Below are 21,978 nucleotides of genomic sequence, written 5' to 3'. Positions count from 1 at the left end.
CTATTAGTCGTACTTGTTGATTAGTATCTCTTATGCTCAACATAATTTATATATTTCGTTTTGCTCATAAGAAAATATTAGGTATATATTAATCTTTTTATAAATGTAAAGCATGTTAAATATTAAATATTCTTTTCCAGTCATTTTTTTTTATATTGCCACCCTAATTATACCATCGACAATTGTTAATCCTTTTGTTTCATCCTACAAATTTTCATGTGAACTATTAACCGCCTGTGGTCAAGATATGTCCCAACACTTGATGAAACAAAACCACGCTTGTGTAACACGTTATGCAAACAACCCAATATCGATGAAAGAAAGAGCAACTTAAACGTAACATGTGGACGAATCATATAGAGGAGCGTGCCCCCTTCCATCAGCATCGAACCTGCAACTCAAATTTCAATGCTTGTGGAATTGACTACGTCAAAAATCAATTATTTATCACAACAAACATGTAGCTTTCTGAAATTTGTTGCCTCAGCTGTCAGCGTGACTGAAATCAGTAATACCACTAACATCATGAGCTCTCATGGTTAGCACATACTACAGGAAGTACTTGGTACTAACACATGAAAGAGAACAAGTATAAATTAAAATAGATAGAGGGAAAAAATGTTGTAAAAAATAATGAATAATACAACTCTTAAACCTGGTATTGAGCAAGGCATTTGGAGGGAAATCAAGATAATGCTAATAATAATATTACATTTGCTCTTCATTAATCAAAGATAAATTCACAAAACTAAAGAGTTAACAAGCAAAACTCGATCAAAAGGAATTATACAAAGTAAATGGCTGAACAACGTTCCTTCCTATCAACTTGTATCTGTTGTGTCCCTATTATTACACTTGAAACATTTACGCAGGGATATTTTTCTCCCCATGAAGAAAAACAATAAAATGAACACAAAAATACGATAACCAATTGCCATTAGAAACAAAACCAACAAATTTTTCCACTTCGAATTGCTGTCGGGGGAGATATTGTACACATTTTGGAGAGCCTGAAAGCCAGATATGGTCCTTACCTGCCCCACTGCAAAGGAGGTTCCTAGGTACTCATTCTCCAATAGCCCCTGCCAGATACAACCAAGTAAATGCTTCAATAAATACCCATCTAGGGAACAAAGATTGGATCATTTAAATCAAATATCCTCCTAGTTTTGGACGTTGAATCCCAACAAAAATCAGAAACAAACATAAAAGTCTAGTCTACTCAGAATTACTTTCTCTAGGAGCTGTGAATAGAAGATGCAAACACATCAACTTACCTGAATAGAGTAAGTATGAAAGGCTATATACGACATTGGATACATCCACACGGGTCCAGGCAAAGCATTTCGAACTCTAAAATAGCCTGCCGAAAGCATCATGGCCACCTGAAATGGCATACATATGCATCACTGGCTAGTTCAAGAAACAGCTAAAGTTCTTATGTAATCATGACGACTTTGAGCAAAAATATAGACCAGCAGACTGGTAGTTGAGCAGCATGTAACTTTTGTTTTACATCTATAATCTATGATAAAGGACAGTGGAACTCACATGTATGCACAACAGTGTCAAGACACTCCAAAACACATCTTGCCACAAAGTAGCCACAACTAGCATAAGTCCTTCATTCACCAACAAAGTCATGAAAAAATTCAGCACAAAGTACATTAACAAGCTGAATTGATCTTCCAGCCCAACAAGGAAGTAGAAGACTAGACTCGAAGAAATGGAGATGAGAAAAAGAAATGGGATGCTGGACAAGAGCTGCGCAAGTAAAAAAACTAATGTGCTGGAGTGCTGGTTTGATTCTTCACAGGCATATATCTGCAAAAGAGCAAATCATTTTACTCTGTCAACCTTTCAGAGATTACAGAGTGAAACTGTAGAGAATCCATATTCCAATTCTCTAAGTTAAAGCAGATATATATAATATTTTTTCTACCATGAAATTATAAAACTTATGCTAGTGCTAGTGCTAGTGCGTTGTTATTAAAAATAAGTATGGTCCATATTTCAATGTTTGTAAGTTTAGGTTTAAATTTCTCATGAGTTAGTAAAAATCATCAAATAAATTAAGGCATTATGTTGTGTAATCAAGGTCTGTATAGACCAATGCATCAAACAAAAGAAAGGATCCACAATGCAGACAATTTAAAAATATTTGCCAAATGAACAAATTATTTATTATATGCATATTAAGCGCATCAAGGCAAACTAACATTGTGCTAAAGTGAAACAAGCACATAATTACCTTGATTTCTTTCATAAGTGCAGGCACCCTGGCAATGCTTAGAAGGGAACAGAATGATACAAATACAAAAATTGCTGCAACTCTTGTCTGCAATTTGAGAGATGTTAAAATTTAGTTCCTAAGTATCATAACAGTATCTAGAACTGCTGAGCATATATAAATGTGGATATAAACTGAGATACACAATGAAAGATAAAATGCAATAGTCATGTCCATACTCACCACAACAGAAGACAGAGAATGCCCCAGACCAGAAAATACAGTACCAATACACAGCGTGAGAAGCATGTAAAGAATAAGATGCAGCCAGTAATATTTCCATTCCCTTGACACAACTAATAATGATCTCCATGTCAAAACTGCTATCCGCGTGGCATTGCTAGCTTTACCTTTGCTTTTGAGAACTGGACCTTCCTGCAAAATCAAGCCTGCTTTAAAAAGTCTCCAAAAGTTAACATCCAACACTAACTGTCTTCTGAAGCAGTAGAGCAGATCAGAATAAAGCCTGAAACAAATTTCTAAGCAGGCTATCTGATAGGAATCTTCAGTTTAGGAAGAAAAGAAAAGGAAAACAGAAAAAGATGGATCTGTTTTATTGAAAGGATAGGGAAAACACAAAGGAGTAATCCTCCTTTCACACAAGGGAAAGCCCCTGTTCAACTAGGGATACAATTTGATAACCCCTCCTTGTCCTAGCAAGGATCCCTTTATACTTCTCAGCCCAACTTCCTCTAACAGAAATAACTGTCTAACAGTTCTAACTGAAAAGTCTAACAGAATTAACAGTATTCTGTTTTTAGACTCTTTCCCTCCTCCTATACACTAATAGAGGTCTTGGTTCAGCTTGTGGCTGACCTTGATCCTCTTTCCTAACACTATCATGAGAAGTGCAAGTCCCATACTTCAACAAAATCATCTGTCAGTACAAGTCCCTTTTGAATGGTCTTCAATAAAACACCATCTACTATCTCCAATTGGCCATTAGCATATGCAGAATGTCCCAGCAGCCAGATTACAAATTTCTAAAAACTTAAATATTTGTAATGTACCTCAATTGAAGCACAGTTTTCTTACCCATTAGTTCCAAATAAATGATATTTGCCAAACCTACCAATAACTTGCTCGTCCACTTTAAGATGACAGGATTGAATGATCTACTAAATTGTAAATCTTTTACGCTCCTATTAAAAATCTATTAGGTTTACTATGACTAATTGCAACCAAAACTTTCAATCTACCATTAAACTCAATTGTTCAAATGATAGGTAGATATAATGTATTAAAATCTATAAATTGGCTTTGTAATATGATATTTGTGAAGGAAGGGACCTATGGTGAAACTCCCAGTCCACATTAACAGAAGATCTAACTTCTATAATGTTTCTATTTCAGCAGTTATAATATACCTTCTCAGTAAGTTTCAGAATCATAGTTTCAACAGCAGCTGCATCCGCTGATGACTTATAAGTTGCTTCAAGAGTGCGTATAGCAACAGCAGTGTCCATGTTCACAGAAGAAAAATCTCCATTGTCATCCTATTATATGATGTGATACTGTTAATAAATTAACATAAAAATCTAATAAGAGACATCCAAAATGCATCGAGCACATCAATCATTAAATAATTAGAAACGTTTACCTGCCAGTTTTTACACATTGCAATTATCCTGTCAAAATCTGTATTAATTGCACGTAGAAAGTGATCAGAAGGACTTTGCATGATTGGGCAAGGAAATCCAGCATTTGAGAAGTGCTTCATCAACATAAAATTATAGAAGTCAGTAATAAGATATGTATTCCAATTTCCATACACTATCACTAACAGAGAAGGGTAGCAAAGAAAAAAGGGAAGTTCATGATGATCTTGCAAAAATCATCTTTGATCAATTTTCACTAATAAATACTAAATGGTGTCCCTACAAAGCATAAAAAAAATCAATCCCCCTTAACTTATTTTAATTTGTAGACCAAAAAGGATTACTAACTCATCATTAATCAAATTTCATGTGCTAGATTCAAAATGTATAGAAGTTACCTGCAAGCAAGCTAATGTTTCTCCAAAGAAGAGGGTATTTCCATTTGAAAGTAAACATATGTGGTCAAAAAGGCCAAAGACTTCTGTGCTGCTCTGATAGATGGTCACTATGAGAGTGTAACCAGTGCTTGCAAGTCTCTTCAATGTAACCATCATTAAAAGTGCCGAGACACTTAAGAAAAATAGATAAATAGCAAACAGTTGTTAATGATAATGGCTCTAAAATGCGAACACAACCAAGCAACTGATAGATAAATATTACAATAAAAGGAATTAAAAGAAGTAAAATACACACCTGTCCAAATGATAAAGAGGTTCGTCTATAAATAAAATACGCGGTCTCATCACAAGCTCCCTGGCAATGCTAACAAGCCTTCTCTCTCCACTAGGAAGTCCTTTCATATAACAATGTCCACCTATAAGTTTATTTGCATGATCACCTAAAGACATTGCATGTATAGCATCCTCTACCACACTCTTTTTCTGACAAAAGAAACCAGGAAGCTGAAGAAGAGCTGAATAATACAGAAACTCCCGCACAGTGAGGGATCCAATCAGAGTAGTTTCTCTCTCCACATAACCCTGAAAATTAAGAAACAAATTTCAATATAGATATATAAGTGGAGCAACCTAAAAATTAACAATAATTATAAATCAAGTAGGTAAAGAACAAGTCAAAGTCATCTAGTAATCACCTACTGATCCCATCAAAAACCAAAATTTAGTACTTATGACGCAAATGAACTTCTATGATAGAAAATGCTAATATCTGAAAGATAACTATTGCAAAGATACTTTTAAACTTTAGCATCCATTTTCAAAAAAGGATTATTAGCTTACAATCAATATACAACATGAAAGCACGGTTATGATGGATAGGCAAATAAGTTCAATCAGATTGATCGCTATAAACCAGTATTATCAATTGCGGATTGCATAAAATGACAGAAAGCCAATTATCAGCTATGTCATATAGCAGATAGCATTGTGGACAAATAGCACCAAAAGTTGCATTTGCATAGTGGTTGAAATATATGATATATATCAATTATGTATGTATTAAAAAAAAAGTTACATGCAAATAAAAGTTGGCATAATATTAACTCAAAAGTTCAATTGGCCAGAGACTCGCTGGAGACGACAAGAGGATGCAGGATGCATGCTGCATCTGCAGCCACTGCAACCACAACACCCATAGCAGCCGCAATAGTGGACGGAGTTGCGATCGCGGTTCCAAGGAATTCCACAATGCAATAGCACTATAGTAGTGCTATAGCGGTTATTAAACAACACTGCTATAAACACAATGGAGATTCAATATTAAACAGTCAATGATATGCTGAACTCACATATGAACCATAGGGCATTTGTGATTTTGCTCCATTCACAAACACTTCACCATACATCCTGGCAGAAGGATGCAATCTTCCTGAGGTAAGAGAAAAATTCATTTTAGCTTTGGCTATTCAAATATACATGGGAAGATCATGAAATGCTTAGTAAGAAAGGACAAAGGAAGTGTGCTTCAAGACCTGCAATGGCTCGTAATAAGGTAGATTTCCCTGATTTAGCAGGCCCCATAATTACAGTCATGGTCCCAGGTATCGCATAACCAGTTGAACTCTTAATAACCTTATCAGAGTACTTCCTTTTTCCCTTTATCGTAATGGTCAAATCTTTCCAGGCAACTGAAGCCCCAGCAATTTTCCGCGGAATAACTGCACCCTCCGGTAGATGTGGAGACGGCAGGGACCCACTGTTGAGCTTTGAAAGAGAGGGAGAAGCTGGTGTTGTTGCAACATTAATAGAGTCACCTCCTTCCTCAACTCTAGCATCAATATCAGTATCCTCCCACTCAGGTGAATCCTCAAAAGAGATGGGATGCCTAAGTGAACCAGGTTTACGCAGGTAGAAAAAGTTACTTGATGGCACCCTACTTGCCGGGCTGCTTGCCGACGATGATGAAGATCTATAATTATCTGATTGAGACTGTATTTCTTCCATACTTTCCAATTTATTTTTACCATATATCAAATCTTAAACATCATTTGACAGCCAGCAGAACCCCCTTAGTAGCATACCAATTCAACTTTGCAGTCAGTCAAACTGCTAGCAACACGCATCTCTCATTCACAACATTTTCTGTACACAGAACACTGTTAACCAACAACATGCCATGTAAATCCGTAATCAATATTAAAAAGCAATAAAAAAATAAATAAAGGTACAAAATTTATGGTCAAATCATAAATTTCATCTAGTCTCGTCTATGAAACAAAACGCAGACACCACAATGACAACCTGGATAATGCAATGAACTAAAGTGCCGCTATCTTTTCATGAAATAGAAACTCACTATTAATGATTAATAATACAAGGCAAAATGAAACAATAGGCAATAAACAAGAAGCAAAAAGGGATAAAATTAATGATTAATCCTACAAGGCAAAATGAACAATAGGGGAAAGAAAAAGCAAAATGGGATAAAATTCCGGAAAATAATGACAGAGTCTTAACAAGTAAAAGGGAGATTGAGGTATGCAAAGAATGCAGATGCCCTATTCCTCATCTCCATAAACACAAAACCCATATCTATTGCCTACGAAAAGTGAGACAAGTAACCTCAAAATCAAACCTTGCACCCGGGATTTCCCATTAAGGCAACCCCTTCTCTCAACTATGCCTTATTAACCTCTTTCACATTACTCATTTACCATTTAGCACGACAAAAAACAAACTTCTCACCGCACACTAAACATAATAACCCAAATAAACATAGAGGGTAAGAAAAAATAATGAAGACTCCTCTGTTATTGCCAAGTCAAACTGAGCAATCAGCAACACAAAACCCCACAAAAGCTTCAATCTTAAAATGAAGGCCAAAAAGACCAAACTTGGTTAAAAGAAAGTAGGGAAAAAATAGAGGAAACAACATGGTACATACCTGTGATCTAAGCAAAGCATGTGTTGAGAGAGTGTAGAGTGAAGAAGCGGAATGACACTAAACACTAGTCGTAGCTTATATGGGAGAAAGAGGGTGATTTGACCCGCAGAACCCGAGTTTTTTTTTGTATTGCTTGCTTTCTTTCCTTAGCATTTCGCATCTCAGTGTCTTGCATTCTCTCTCACACACTTTTTTTTTTATCCTCTTTCGTTTATATTTTTTTCTTTTTCTTTTTACTAGTACTATTTTTCTCCCCTTGTCTTTTCTTTTATGGTGTGGCACATACTTAGTGTTACTTTTCCTTTTTGTTAAGACAAGTGTTGTGTGCAATGATGTTGGCTTCCGAGTGCCAACACGACAACTCTAGTTGAAGCGACCAATTGGTGCGTGCCACCTCTTTACTCTGACCCTTTTTAAGTGATCCCATTGCATTGATTCGGTAATAATAACACGACTACTATGAATCCACGTTACCACTTTGCCTCCGGATCAAGAGAGTTCTGCATCCATTGGAGAGCAGTGGAACTTGATTGCAGTTTTGTTTTGTTTTTTTAGGAATTATGTAAATTGATTATAGTTAATTAAACAATTTGGAGAAATTTTTTAATGTTGTTTTGATGATATACACATTGAGAGAGTTTAATATATATACATGTTTTTAGTATTATTTTGGTATAAATTTTCTCTAGAGGTTGAGTCAGAATATTCAAGTAATATAACCATTTATCATCTTAAGTACATATTATTTCCTCTTTTAACTAAAGGTGATGAGTTTTTATTATTAATTGTATGAATCAAATGATTTTGAATTCTTTCAGCTTAACTAATAAGTTTAAGTTTAAATCTGAATATGCAGTATTAAATTTTAATTATGTGATATAATTAAAATTAATTTCAATCAATCTTCTTTTGTACACATGAAAACTTTCATTTGCCATATTTTATCGGGCAAATGAAATTGTGGGTCATTTGACTCCATCCAAGGCAAATACTAAAAAATAAAGACCCTCATACCTTTTGTTTTTATTAAATACTTTATATGAATCACTGTCAATGTACCCAAAAAAAATATGAATCACACTGTCTAACGTTTTTTGTTGGCATACACTGATACACTTTTGGGGGCTACTCATCAAACTACGCAAAATGTGTACAGCAGTTGATACATATTGACAAAGGCAAAAGAAAAAATTGTGAGCTAACTAGTCATACATGACATGATTTGTCGGACCCATATTATAATATTCAGCTTCCATTCAGTTAAGTAACAAAAGATTCAAGCACATACAACTACTCTTCTCTTTTTTCTTTCTGCTGGCTAGCCCTGCGGAAAAAGTTGAACCATGAGTTATGTATTTTTCAGGTTTATAGTATTTATTTGTTTATTTTTTCTTACCACGCATATTTCTCACATGAATTTGAGTCATAGATAGGTGGCAAATTTTCGTATGAAATATTTAATACAAGCAAATTTTTTCGTGGTCAATAAGGTCCCCTACAAGCAAATTTTCAAAATCAGGAACAAGAGAAGATGTGATACAGCGATATTCATGAGATTGCAACTAAGGTTGGTTCCATACTTTAATAGAGAAGCCATTACCAATCCTTCACCTTATTTTATTTAATCAACACTCCTGAAGCATGAATAGGTTAAACAAAACTTGGATTGTGTCGGATAGGAGTATTAAAAAATTCTTTAGAGTAAGTTTGGATCAAGAATTTTAATTGAGGAAGGGAATTTATTAGAGAATATAAATTTCTACCATCTAAAATTCATTGGATTTTTTTTTATGAAGAATTTAAATTTTTAGAATTTTAAAACAAAATTTTAAACAACTAAAAATGTGGAATTTCAATTTCCTTCTAAAAGGTGAGAAATTGAAATTTTCTTCTATAGAAGCGTTCACGTATTTTCTTTATCATCTTTATCCTCTCTTTCACCTGAAAAGTTTTTGAAATCTCATTCTGTAACTTGTGACTCTTCCCTCACGCCGATGATCCTCTTCAAGAAATATCGTCCGAGTTAGTAAAGCACATCGATCAAGTGTGGACGTAGGAAAACATATACCTGCTAGTCAGGGGAGCAGCTATCACTATCCATCACGCAGCGGAGGTGTTCACCGACGCGGAAGACCTGAGTCATATCTTACGCTATTGACGAAATGTTGTGGTCGAGTGTGGTGAGATACACCGTCGTATTCCGGTTTTCCTACAAATTTCTATGTTGCATTAGTGTTCTTCTCTTTGGAAGCACACCAATCATATTTTCTCTTTTTTTTACTTTCATTTTCTTTCATCCTCACGATTTTAATTTTTTTTTATCCAAATACAAAATTTTAAAAATAAAAGAATTTCATTCAAACACACACTTAAAGAAAAGTATTTAACTTTGAAAGCTTTAGAAACAACAATATCTTGATTGCTCATCAATCTCTAACCCTACTTTCCAAATTTGAATTGAGTCACACTTATCTAGTCAGAGCAAACTTTTTTCAAACCATAGGTTAAAGCTTTCCACATTCAAAAATGCTGCACGTTACTCATTTTTTTTGGGGGGGGGGGGGGGGGGGGGGGGACAAAAGATACGTTATTCCTTGTTTGCAATAAGAGCCAAGAATGAGTTGAATTAGTTTCCTGTTTCCATCCCTGCATGCCCATCGATTTATTGACGATTTATTGATAAATTTTTTTGTTTACTTGTTAAAGCGAAACTCGAGTTTTCATATGTTTAAATGATAATGGCTTGATTTATAATATTATTATAATAATAAGCCAATTTTGAAGAAAAAATCATTCAATTTCGTAAAAAGTTTATATAATCTGGCCAGATTTATACTTCCCCTTGACATTTGTCACGAGCCAAGCTTAAAAAAACTGTACGATTTCTTAATGAGTGAATCTTATTCAATCTGATTTATTACTGTCTTAATTAGCAAACATGAATTTATTGAGAATCTTATAGGTTAGTATTATTAGTTATAGCCTATTAAAAATGTTTTATTAGTGCAGTAAAAAAATGTCTTATTAGTCATGACAAGATGAAAAGACGTTGAAGGGACCATCTAAGAACGGCTAGGGATATAAACATAACTATGTCACGGATTCAACGTTTTTATCTCATCATTGTCAGCATTGCACAATTAATACGCAATGACATTAGACACGTTAATTATAATTATAACTTGCAGTATTAGATTCTAGCTTTCTTTTTTCGTCAAGTATTGCGAGGCTTATTCACGAAGCTTTTATCGGACCAAACTTGTATTTTAAGGGAAAATTATGACAATATATGCAGTACATGATAGCAATAATTATCATAATGTTCGCAGTATTTAAAATAATCAAGACCACCAATTTCAGTATAACTTTTTTAATCTTTTTATTCAACAAAAAAATTTCATCAGTTCTGTTGCAAGTATGTTTTTTCTACATATTCTTTTAACATTCCAATATAATTTTCCGTTGGATATTTTACTTATCTCACCTCATTATTTGCTTGTACCATGGATGTCCCTAATGCACTTGGGTGCAAATATTTAAATAATTATCTTTTCCTTTTATTAGTTTTGTTGGTTTTTGTTGGATTTTTGCTCCACGTTTGTTTTTGTATTAGAAACAAATTGGGCCTTACGATGGACTAGCTGGTCAACAAGGTAATACAGGCCGAGCTTAACCTAGGGGATTTTCTTCCTACACCATACATATTTCTTCTACAACCAACATTTTTCTACAAAGAAAAGTTAACAGGAAGAATATCCCTTACACTAGGAACACAAACACAGTTTGGGCTTTTAAAACCAAAGGCCCACAAATTAACAATACCTTTCTCGTCAAACAAGACTTTTTTATTTAAATAGAGAAAAACAAACCTTAAAAAATACAAAACCTGCTTAGGTTCTGAACTTTCTGAATTCTTCACTTTGATCATCATCTTCTTCAATTCCAGCAAGGATGTCACAGCAAGGCGAATCATCGGACCCGTGAGTCAACTCTCTGCACCTTCGTTGATTTCATTTCAGGAATCACAATTCTTTTTTTTTTTTCTTTTCTTTTTCTTTGCTCACTATACTATGGAGCTTGTTGGACTGTGAGGTTTGTTTGATGTTGGAGTTTTTGTTTGGAAACGCAGGAAATCGGGGAAGAAGGACTTCTCGACCGCGATTCTGGAACGCAAAAAGTCGCCGAACCGGCTTGTTGTGGATGAGGCTGTCAACGACGACAACTCCGTAGTGACCATGCACCCCCAAACCATGGAAAAGCTTCAGCTTTTCCGAGGGGACACTATCCTTATCAAGGTTACATTTTGAACCCTTTTCTCTCTTTCCCATTACGTTTTCCTTCGTGGGTCTTCACTCAATTTTTAAATGAAGAAGAAATGACGATGATTTTTTTTTTTTGAAAATAAAATAAGGATGAATTTGCTCCTACATAAGTTTTATAACCATCTTTAATCAATTGGTTATGGTTAAATTATATAAAACCCGTTAATATGAACACCCCTAGAGGTAACATGAGGTGGGCAGATATCGAGACAAAATAAAAATAAAAAGAGACTTCTTAAAAGTGGTTTAACTATTTGTTGCACGTGTATCTTTGAATAAAGAAAGGGTCTTTCTTTGGAGTATGTAAGCTACTTGGTAAGGGATGAATAAATTGAAGATTTTTATGCTATGCTACATCTAACAACGTTAAATGTTATATTTATTTTCTAAAAAAATTCCTTTACTAGCATGCTGGTTTGTATTATTTTTTTAAAAGAAATTTGGTAATTTTGAATGGCTCTGATGGAAAACTTCTGAGTATTGGATTTGGATTGTTTGATGGTGATCTTGTTAATTTGTTATGGTGGTGTGTGTGATGTGTTATGCTATTACGTGCTGGGACTACTTCCAAGTCATATGTAATTGGTTTGTGTTGCAGGGTAAGAAACGAAAGGATACTATTTGCATAGCTCTTGCTGATGAGAACTGTGAGGAGCCAAAGATCAGGATGAACAAAGTTGTGAGGTCGAATTTGCGGGTTCGGCTTGGAGATGTTGTGTCTGTGCACCAGTGCCCGGATGTTAAGTATGGGAAACGTGTGCACATTCTTCCTATTGATGATACCATTGAAGGTGTCACTGGCAATCTGTTTGATGCTTTCTTGAAACGTGAGTTTCCACCTTGCATTTATCTGAGCTAGAATATCTCCTAATACAGCTTCAGTTATTACGATGCTTCATTACTGAATTCTGTCTTGTTTATGTTATGAGTACAATATTTAGGTTTCATCAATGCTTCATAATAATTTTCACTTGTTTTGCAACTATGTGTTGCCTCTCTCCATATTTTGTGTTAAAGGGATTCCTCGATTAGTGTCTCTTTAAATAATTGATGTAAAGAATCAAAAGATTCAGCCTTGCTTCATGGGTTGATATTTATAATAAGCCTTTCATCTTGCAAAATGACATTGTGTTGCAGGAATTTTTCCTTATTCTAGTCAGTATCTTTGCCTTTGATGTCTTTCGTTTTGTTGGATGCCCTTGTTGATTTACCTTCAACCAGAGCTCTTACTGTCTATTCTATGAAATCATCCAGTTATATTTCTTGGGATACATGCCATGGGGCATGGAGAAATTAGGTTTGTTTGGTTTGAGATAACTTTTTTGTTTGCGCTAATAATTACAAAAAGTTTACCTTTTTTTCCACTTTGTTTTATGTTTTTCAAATATTTGTATAGGACATAACAAAAACTGGAATAGTATTTTTGTTGATTTTACCATTCCCTTTACAAATATTGTGATTTGTGAAATAGGAAACAAAGTGACAATAAGGTGATGTTTTTTTTTTTTTTTTAAATTATGTATGAAAACAGGAAATGAACACAAAATATTTTCCCAAGCCAAACCAACAATACTTTTCAGGGATTTGATTTTATCACTTTTCTAGTTGATTCAACACATTTCAGACCGACTCTTTAGTGTATCTGTATAATCTTCAATCTTTAGTTTCCTCAAGTTATATCACAACAAAATAGAGTGTATGAATATTAACTGTACTTGTATAACGTTCTAACTTTTTCTTTTATGTATAAAATTTGCAGCCTATTTCTTGGAGGCTTATCGTCCTGTCAGAAAAGGAGATCTATTTCTTGTCCGGGGAGGGATGAGAAGTGTAGAGTTCAAGGTCATTGAGACCGATCCTGGGGAGTATTGTGTTGTTGCTCCAGACACTGAAATTTTCTGTGAGGGGGAGCCTTTGAAAAGAGAGGATGAAGAAAGACTGGACGAAGTTGGGTATGATGATGTGGGTGGTGTCAGGAAACAAATGGCTCAGATTCGTGAGTTGGTTGAGCTTCCATTGAGGCATCCACAGCTTTTTAAATCAATTGGTGTGAAGCCTCCCAAAGGAATTTTACTTTATGGACCCCCAGGTTCTGGGAAGACATTAATAGCAAGAGCTGTAGCTAACGAAACTGGAGCTTTTTTCTTTTGTATTAATGGACCAGAGATTATGTCCAAACTTGCTGGAGAGAGTGAAAGCAATCTCAGGAAAGCGTTTGAAGAAGCTGAAAAGAATGCACCGTCCATTATCTTTATTGATGAAATTGATTCCATTGCCCCCAAGCGGGAGAAGACACATGGTGAAGTTGAAAGGAGGATTGTTTCACAACTTTTGACTCTGATGGATGGATTAAAATCTCGTGCTCATGTTATTGTTATTGGAGCTACTAATCGTCCAAATAGCATTGACCCAGCATTGAGAAGGTTTGGTAGATTTGATAGGGAGATTGATATTGGTGTTCCTGATGAAGTTGGGCGACTTGAAGTCCTTCGCATACATACTAAAAACATGAAGCTATCTGATGATGTAAGTTAGCATTACTTAACTTTCATATTTGTTGGTGGGTATATTTTTTTTTCTCTGTATCTCATTTTTGCATTTTTGGGCGTGGCTAACATCTTGTGCATATGGGTTGCATTCATGATTAAAATCATCAATACTGTACTACTTAACTAAGAAAATTCTAGTTTTAGTACAGTTATCTAGGTATCTCTTTTTATTGTAACGTTTCTACATTCAATCTGGTTTTATAACCTATCATCAATACATTCATGATACTGTATTTTTTTTCTCTGTATCTTGTTTTTGCATTTTGATCTTTAATGTTCTGTTGTTCAATTGTTGTGGTTTTCCTCTGTAGGTTGATTTAGAGAGAATTGCAAAAGATACTCACGGGTATGTTGGTGCTGACCTTGCTGCCCTTTGCACTGAAGCTGCTTTGCAATGCATTAGGGAGAAGATGGATGTAATTGACTTGGAGGATGAGACAATTGATGCAGAAGTACTGAATTCCATGGCAGTTACAAATGAGCATTTCCAGACTGCCCTTGGAACAAGCAACCCATCAGCTTTACGTGAAACTGTTAGTATTTTTGTTATATTTTGAAATCATTAGTTGATGAGGCTTTCCTTCTGTGGTCTAATTTCTTATTAATTGTCTGTGTTGACAGGTTGTTGAAGTGCCTAATGTCAGCTGGGATGACATTGGAGGCCTCGAAAATGTCAAGCGTGAACTGCAAGAGGTAATAAATATTTCCTTATATTCAATTACATCTTGCTTATTTCTATATCAATTTATCTGTTACTTTTTTGTTTGTTTGAACTCAGACTGTACAATATCCAGTTGAGCACCCAGAAAAGTTTGAGAAGTTTGGTATGTCTCCATCAAAAGGAGTACTCTTCTATGGTCCTCCGGGATGTGGGAAAACTTTGTTAGCCAAAGCTATTGCTAATGAATGTCAAGCTAACTTCATCAGTGTGAAAGGTCCAGAACTGCTTACAATGTGGTTTGGTGAAAGTGAAGCTAATGTTAGAGAAATTTTTGACAAGGCCAGACAATCGGCTCCATGTGTCCTCTTCTTTGATGAGCTTGACTCTATTGCCACTCAGGTTAGTCACTTCATACTCTTAGCCTTGTTACTGTGCTTTATCCATTAGCAATATTAAACTGAATTATATTTTAATCTTGTATTATTATTGCTTGTACTTGTTTGGAAAAAAATTCTGAGGATCTCAAGCCACTGATTTTTTTTGTTATTTAATATTGTCACAGATGTTTACATCTCTTTAATTTGTTATTCTTAATGTACGTGTATGTACCTTACTGTGTAACTCTTGCAGAGAGGAAGCAGTGTTGGGGATGCTGGTGGTGCTGCTGATAGAGTTCTAAATCAACTTCTGACTGAAATGGATGGCATGTCTGCCAAAAAGACTGTGTTCATAATTGGGGCAACTAACAGACCTGACATTATTGACCCAGCACTTCTTCGGCCAGGCCGTCTGGATCAATTGATCTATATTCCTCTCCCTGATGAGGATTCCCGTCATCAAATCTTTAAAGCCTGCTTGAGGAAGTCACCTGTCGCAAAAAATGTTGATTTGAGAACATTGGCTAGGCATACTCAAGGGTTCAGTGGTGCTGATATTACAGAAATATGCCAGCGAGCATGCAAATATGCAATAAGAGAAAACATAGAGAAGGTATCCTTTTCGTTAATAGATATATATTTCCTTTCTTAGAGCCTTAGAACATGTGTCATGGATGCCAACATATGGCAACCTTCAAATTCTTTTTGGATCAGTGTTGTTAAATAGTGGGCCATGGTGGAACGGCGTGGTGGATTTTTTGCCAATCGCTTTAGGCAATTTGTGAAGGAAGCCCTGCCATGGTGGCGCCATAAGGCATAATGGCATGTTTTTATGGTGGGCCTTCTGCCATGTTCCGCCATTGGTAACAGTGCTTCTGACTTAATGAAAGTGTGCTGCTAATTTATATATAGTTTTGGGTTTTGGGGGTGTCTTTTGTCTCTATATAGTTGGAAATGACTTCAACTAATCACTGTAATGATATCTGAGCCCCAAAGTTGCAAAGGCCACAACCTGGATTGGATCAGAGCTGTATACTATGTGGATGAATTGGGTGGGTTACTACAATGGGGCCAGTAGTCTTCTTGGAAGCACTGAGATATTTTTTTAGTTTCAAGATTTTGATTGGCCTATGACATAAAACTCGATGAGTTTCTTCTGACAAGATTCGACCTGATACATTTCCATGGTTTATTTCAGGACATTGAGCGAGAGAGGAAGAGTAAGGAAAACCCTGAGGCCATGGATGAAGACACAGTTGATGACGAAGTTGCCGAGATCAAGGCTGCTCATTTTGAGGAGTCAATGAAGTTTGCACGTAGGAGTGTTAGTGATGCTGATATACGCAAATATCAGGCATTTGCTCAGACCTTACAGCAATCAAGAGGGTTTGGAAGTGAATTTAGGTTTCCAGAGTCTGGAGACAGGACTACTACTGGATCTGACCCCTTTGCAACTTCTGCTGGTGGGGCTGATGAAGATGATCTGTATAGTTAGGTTTAATTATTATAGTGATGTATGAAATCACATGTCTACCTCATAGGAAGTGTCCCTAGACTTCCTCTTTGAAGCCTCTCTTATATTTTGCTTTTCATGTACTCTAATTATCCTGAATTGTTACTGGCTTAACCTTAAATACCATATATGGTATGTTCATTTTATGGATGATATTGTTATTGTAGAAAGTAGTTGAGCATGTGCATTCTTGGACGTTCTCATAGTGTAATTTTCTTCTGGTTTGGATTTTGAGAAAATCTTTGTATGGAAAGAATTGTGTTTGTTTTCAGATTTTTTTAATTAGAAAAAAGATTAATTTAGTTTTTAGTCCATCAACCTTTTCATATTATAATTTTTTCTCTCTCAAAATATTTATGATAATTTTTAATCCTTCATTAATTTGTCATCATTTTTAGTATCGATATAATTTTTTGTTATTTTTAGTCATTTATTTATTTTCATTGTTCAAAAGTAATATCAAATATAAAATAAATAGCGACTAAAAATTAACAATAAAAACTAACCGTGAGCAATAAAAATAAACAAGGAATTAAAAATACTCAAAAAAAATTAGAAGAACTAAAATTGCTGACAGATAATTTATGAAAGATTAAAAATTAAATAAAACATTTTAAAAGACTAAAAATTAGAATCTAAAAAAAGTTGAGGAACTAAAAATTTGATTAATCCTAAAAAAAAAATCATCTTATTTTTCATTGTTTCTTTAAAATATTCATATTATGCAAAATGAAAGAAAAGCAGCAAAGTAAAAATTTAAAATAGAAAATATTTCTTTAGACCTAACATTTACTTACGGTCTTTGCCAATTGCCACTGTTGCATACTTTTTGTAGTCAAATGGTCAACACAATTTGGTGTAGACAGCATCATGTTCGATTCTGAAGTTTTAGTTACTTCCAGTTGCTAGGTTTCTTCTTCCATACACAGAATGAGTTAAGAAGACACTGATATCTTTCCAATAATTGGCATTAATTTGTACAACATTGGAGTTGCTTTTGCCAGTCAGATTGTTATACACACACGCATTGCACTTTTAGTCTTTTTGAGAAAAATATGAAGAAAGAAAACTAGACCCTATTCACCAGAGCATATCAAACAGCTAACCCTGAAAATAGCACTTTGGATGGGCCTACGTATCATACAAAGTTCCTTAATTTTTTGGGCATGCCGAAATTCACTCGTAAGGAAAATTTTGCTCCAGCCTACAAAATTTGGTGAAAAATAGGTATATTTAATACAACAATTTTTAATTTACTTAAAATTATCTCTACTTTTTTTTATTTTTTTTCTTTTTACGTAACTTATCATATTTCTTACTTTTCTCTCTTTCTTCCACTGTTATGTCCAAAATTGCGGTATGTGAGGATTACTATCCATTTGGTAAATAATTCAGCGTACAGCGTAACCGTGCGTAGGCCACTTTTTTTCGTACCTTTTCTAAATAAAAAAATATATATATTTCAGAAGGAACATGTTAAATGTTACGAATCAATTTTTGTAACAAACATACCAAAGGTGATTTCTGCGTAATTTCCTTTTATATTTTTCTAATTATTTTTTAAAAGAATTGCACCGTAGATATGATGTTTTGTGTGATTCGTATGCCTGTTGTCTCATACCAAATAGCAGTGTTGATTTCAGAATTGATAATAGTTTCGTATATGTTTTCTAAAAAGAAATTTCAAAAACCATAAAGAAAATTGTTTTATTATTTTTAATGATCTAGAAATAATAGCTTCTGAAAAAAAAATCTTTAAATAAAAGATGTATCACAAAACCATCCGTAAATCATCCTAGTTGATCTACTGAGTACAAAAAATAATGAATGTACACTCCTATATATGAGTGGAAGAAAGAGAGATATTAAAAGAAAAAAGTAAAAGAAAATAGAGAAAACCATAAATTTGATAAATATAGAAATGAAGAGAAAAATAGGAAAATAAGTGAATTGTAAGAAAAATTAAATGTACGAATATCATAACTCATTAACACCTTTGCCACCACGTTTCAATCTCCTAGTGAATACTGAATACTCACTTCCTTAGGCCTTGGGTGTTGAAAATCCAGTGGTTCATATCTTGTTTTAAATAGACATAAAAACTGGTTACAGCAGGAAAGCAAATTCAAAATTCAACCAGTATCAGCAAAATCAAAAGGTTAATGTATCCACCCATAGTACAAAATTGAACTACATATATATTACACTAAACGATGATATCTACAAAACTACAACACTACCATAACCATATTACTTGCTAGCTCGGAGTTTCATTGGCTGGTTTCGAATTCTAGCAAATTACTTTCTCAGTATTACATCCTAAGCATTTCAAAATAAATAAATAAATAAATATCATATTTCTTTCTCCAACGTCTGGCTAATGTCTCAAGCATTAATTAGCTCTACATACATATATGATAGCAGGAAAAGGTCACAAGCATCTTCACCTTCCCATGCACATCCTTCAAAATTGTAACCCGCAAAATATATCATCATATAGTATGTTTGGAAACACGTCCAGAATAGAGGAATCACGTTTGGGATGTGGAAGCTAAAACTTCTTAGCTTCTCAAAATCACACCCGAAACGTGAAAAATTACATCCGAAACGTGAAGCCAAATATGCTAATAATAAGCAAAGTAAGAACATACGTGACTTTCTCATCCTTCAAGTTTCAACCACTCTTGACCTTGAAAACCCATATACAAAAAGTTCTTCCACTCAACAAAACATCTTCAAGGCTTCCCCGAATGAATTCTAGAACAGCCACCAGAGCCTAGAGTCTTGTAGTTCACGAATCTGCTTGGAGCCGAGTTATGCCTTGAACCTTTTGGCAAGCACCCCTTCACTTCTCTTCCTTGTAAGGCTTTCTGCTTGTGATTCAGCTGTGGCTTCACGTAGTTTTCAACTTCTGATGAAACTAGTGGTCTTGTAACTGTGCTTGGAGCACTTGGGGGAATGATTCGTCCACCCATGGTTGTGCCAACAAGAGAATTTAGTGAAAGGAGGAGGTAAATGGCTAGAAGGGAAAAGTGTGTAGTAGACATGTTTAAATTTTTTTGAAGTACTACTCACTCTTTGATTTGAGCTTGTGAAGAAAAGAGAGGTTACTTCTATGCTTGAATTGTTGTAAAGGGGTTGCAATCTAAGTGCCTTAAATAGGCTCGTGAATAGCTAGCTCATTGGTACGCTATTTACTTTGGGGTTTTGATGAGTTGGCAGGGTGGGTGCACGTTTGGTCTGTGTAGGCAGCAAGTGGCTCGTGAGTTCATGTTATTACACCTAGCCATTTTTTCCCCTTTCATTGTTATTCATTTTTGTACATGCTAACTTATATCACCTTACATGCACCATGCTCTATCTGTTTCAACCTTTTTTTTACTACATCATCCACCATATGAGAAATTATATGCTATACCCTCATTAATGTAGGAGTTTTGGTATACTACTTAGTTTTGAACTAATAATTGTATCGGTTTCCATTTAATGAACTATCATATTTATTTATATTATTGTTTTCTTCCTTTCATATTATTTACCCGCATAATAAATTCTTGGAGAGGGTCAATAAATTTTAAATATGGCTAAATTTTGGACTAAAAATTAATCTTATAATCTGCTCAAAAGATCGAATTTATAGAAATATTTAAAGTCTCACCAAAGCCTCAAAGGTTCTAATTGTAATTGATAAAAAAAAATCTTTCTCACTCAAGAGTAGCCATACATATTATATACATCCTAATTGTGTGATATTTTTTGTATTATTAATAACTCAAATCCAAGTATTATCTTTTGTATTTGTCTTACATTGAGTATCGACAAAATAATTAATTTTAGTCATTGATTAAAAAATTAGTGGTTAATATTTCAATGCATGTACGCTTAATCTTGAATCTTTAAGTAATATTAACAGTTGTTTTTCTCTTTACAATTACTTAACTATCCTCTAAAATGAACAATTCACTTAGGCACCAGATCGATATTTTTTTTAAAAAAATTATCGGCAGTCACCACATGACACAAAAACTCTTCCAATCTATAAACTAAAAGGGGAGAATCTAACAGCCACTCTTTTGTGGAAAATAATCTAGGTTTTGTCAAGCAATTGGGGATCGCTTTTAAGGAACATTAAAGGTTACATAATAATGTAGTTAAAAGTTTCTTGCGTTTTTCTTCATGGCAGTTGATCAGTCATTGTAAGAATTCAAGACAATTAACAAAGTTTCTACCATGACTATCGCCATAGTCTTTAGCTTTCATTAAATTGGTGGGTAACCCTATAAGACAGCCACAATGATCTTCTTTTGGGCTGGCATGCAGCTTTGTCCCCCACCCACAAATTATGAAAAAGTTCATCTTAATCAAATGAATAAGTACGAAAACTACCGACACAATTTCTATTGATAAATAAAGTTTATTCTCTCTCTTCCGTGAATTAAAGGTCTCGTTAAACTCGATTAATCGACTTTGAATTTGTTTGTTTTTGTGTCATAGTTTTTCTGTTATTTTCTCCCATCTGCAAGCAAACAAAAACATATTTCATATTTATTTTTAATTAAAAAATAATTTTTTTTCTAAACTATCCTATCTTAGAACATAATATCAAATATAAAAAAGTTTTTAATCTTATTAAATAAATAATATTCTAAAAAAAATTCATTAAATAAGATATCGATAATTGAGATTTACTTATATTTAAAATAAAAAAAATAAGAAATTTTTATTGTTTATATTAAAAATACCGTAAATAATACTATTTAGCATGTTGAAAAGTAGCTCAATCATTTTACATCTTATTAACGGTTTATTTATCACTAAATAAATAAAGTATTAATTTTTGAATATTTTTAAAATACTAAACATATCTACTTTTCTATTTAATTTTAAGTAATGGGAAAATTAATAGACTCAAACACCCCACCCCCAAAAGTATTACTCAAATAAAAGTAGAACAAAACTTAGATGCTTCTCTTTAGATACTTTTAGCGTTGCTTTCAATCAAAATTAAAGTTTTACTATAGTAGTCTATGTAACAACTAAAGATTTGCATTGAAAAACAATGTTGTAAGTTATCAAATTAAAATTCTAGTTATGATTGGAGAATAACACACAGTAACATCAGTAATTGTATGCACGTTTTAGCCGTAAAAATACCCCATATATAGCCACAAATTTTCCATTCAATACTTGATTGTTTTATCGGGGTCCCATACTTAAGAGATGATTCCATGCCAATATATATCTGGTGAAGTTTAAAGGACATAGAAATGAACATGATCAAGTGCAACTCCGCTTATGATTCTCCATGAAATATCCAACTTTCTAT

At 34.1% G+C, this 21,978-nt stretch overlaps 2 protein-coding genes across 3 annotated transcripts; one reads left to right on the top strand and one right to left on the bottom strand.

Moving 5' to 3' along the window:
* Positions 1-685: 685 nt before the first annotated feature.
* Positions 686-7,423, bottom strand: LOC114380261 (ABC transporter G family member 3-like). Of its 2 annotated transcripts, none has more exons than XM_028339264.1 (12): positions 7,231-7,423; positions 5,819-6,442; positions 5,636-5,715; positions 4,582-4,868; positions 4,287-4,458; positions 3,891-4,004; positions 3,658-3,786; positions 2,474-2,665; positions 2,252-2,338; positions 1,552-1,824; positions 1,278-1,385; positions 686-1,082 (listed from the first exon to the last, which is right to left on the bottom strand). In XM_028339264.1, the coding sequence occupies exons 2-12, from the start codon at positions 6,288-6,290 to the stop codon at positions 822-824; spliced, it is 2,175 nt and encodes a 724-aa protein (XP_028195065.1). In that variant the 5' UTR covers positions 6,291-6,442; positions 7,231-7,423; the 3' UTR covers positions 686-821. The 2 variants fall into 2 exon arrangements, with proteins under 2 accessions (XP_028195065.1, XP_028195064.1); XM_028339263.1 differs by having other exon boundaries at positions 5,819-6,428.
* Positions 7,424-11,080: 3,657 nt separating this feature from the next.
* On the top strand, positions 11,081-16,847 carry LOC114379083 (cell division cycle protein 48 homolog). Its single transcript, XM_028337644.1, has 9 exons — positions 11,081-11,210; positions 11,360-11,525; positions 12,151-12,379; positions 13,312-14,078; positions 14,413-14,634; positions 14,723-14,794; positions 14,880-15,161; positions 15,393-15,752; positions 16,338-16,847. Exons 1-9 carry the CDS (start codon positions 11,182-11,184, stop codon positions 16,632-16,634), a joined length of 2,424 nt encoding a protein of 807 aa, XP_028193445.1. The 5' UTR covers positions 11,081-11,181; the 3' UTR covers positions 16,635-16,847.
* The last annotated feature ends 5,131 nt before the right edge of the window (positions 16,848-21,978 follow it).

This window comes from Glycine soja, chromosome 12 (genome assembly GCF_004193775.1).
Source record: "Glycine soja cultivar W05 chromosome 12, ASM419377v2, whole genome shotgun sequence".
Lineage (NCBI taxonomy): Eukaryota > Viridiplantae > Streptophyta > Magnoliopsida > Fabales > Fabaceae > Glycine > Glycine soja.
This window is presented reverse-complemented; position numbering and strand designations above follow the sequence as displayed.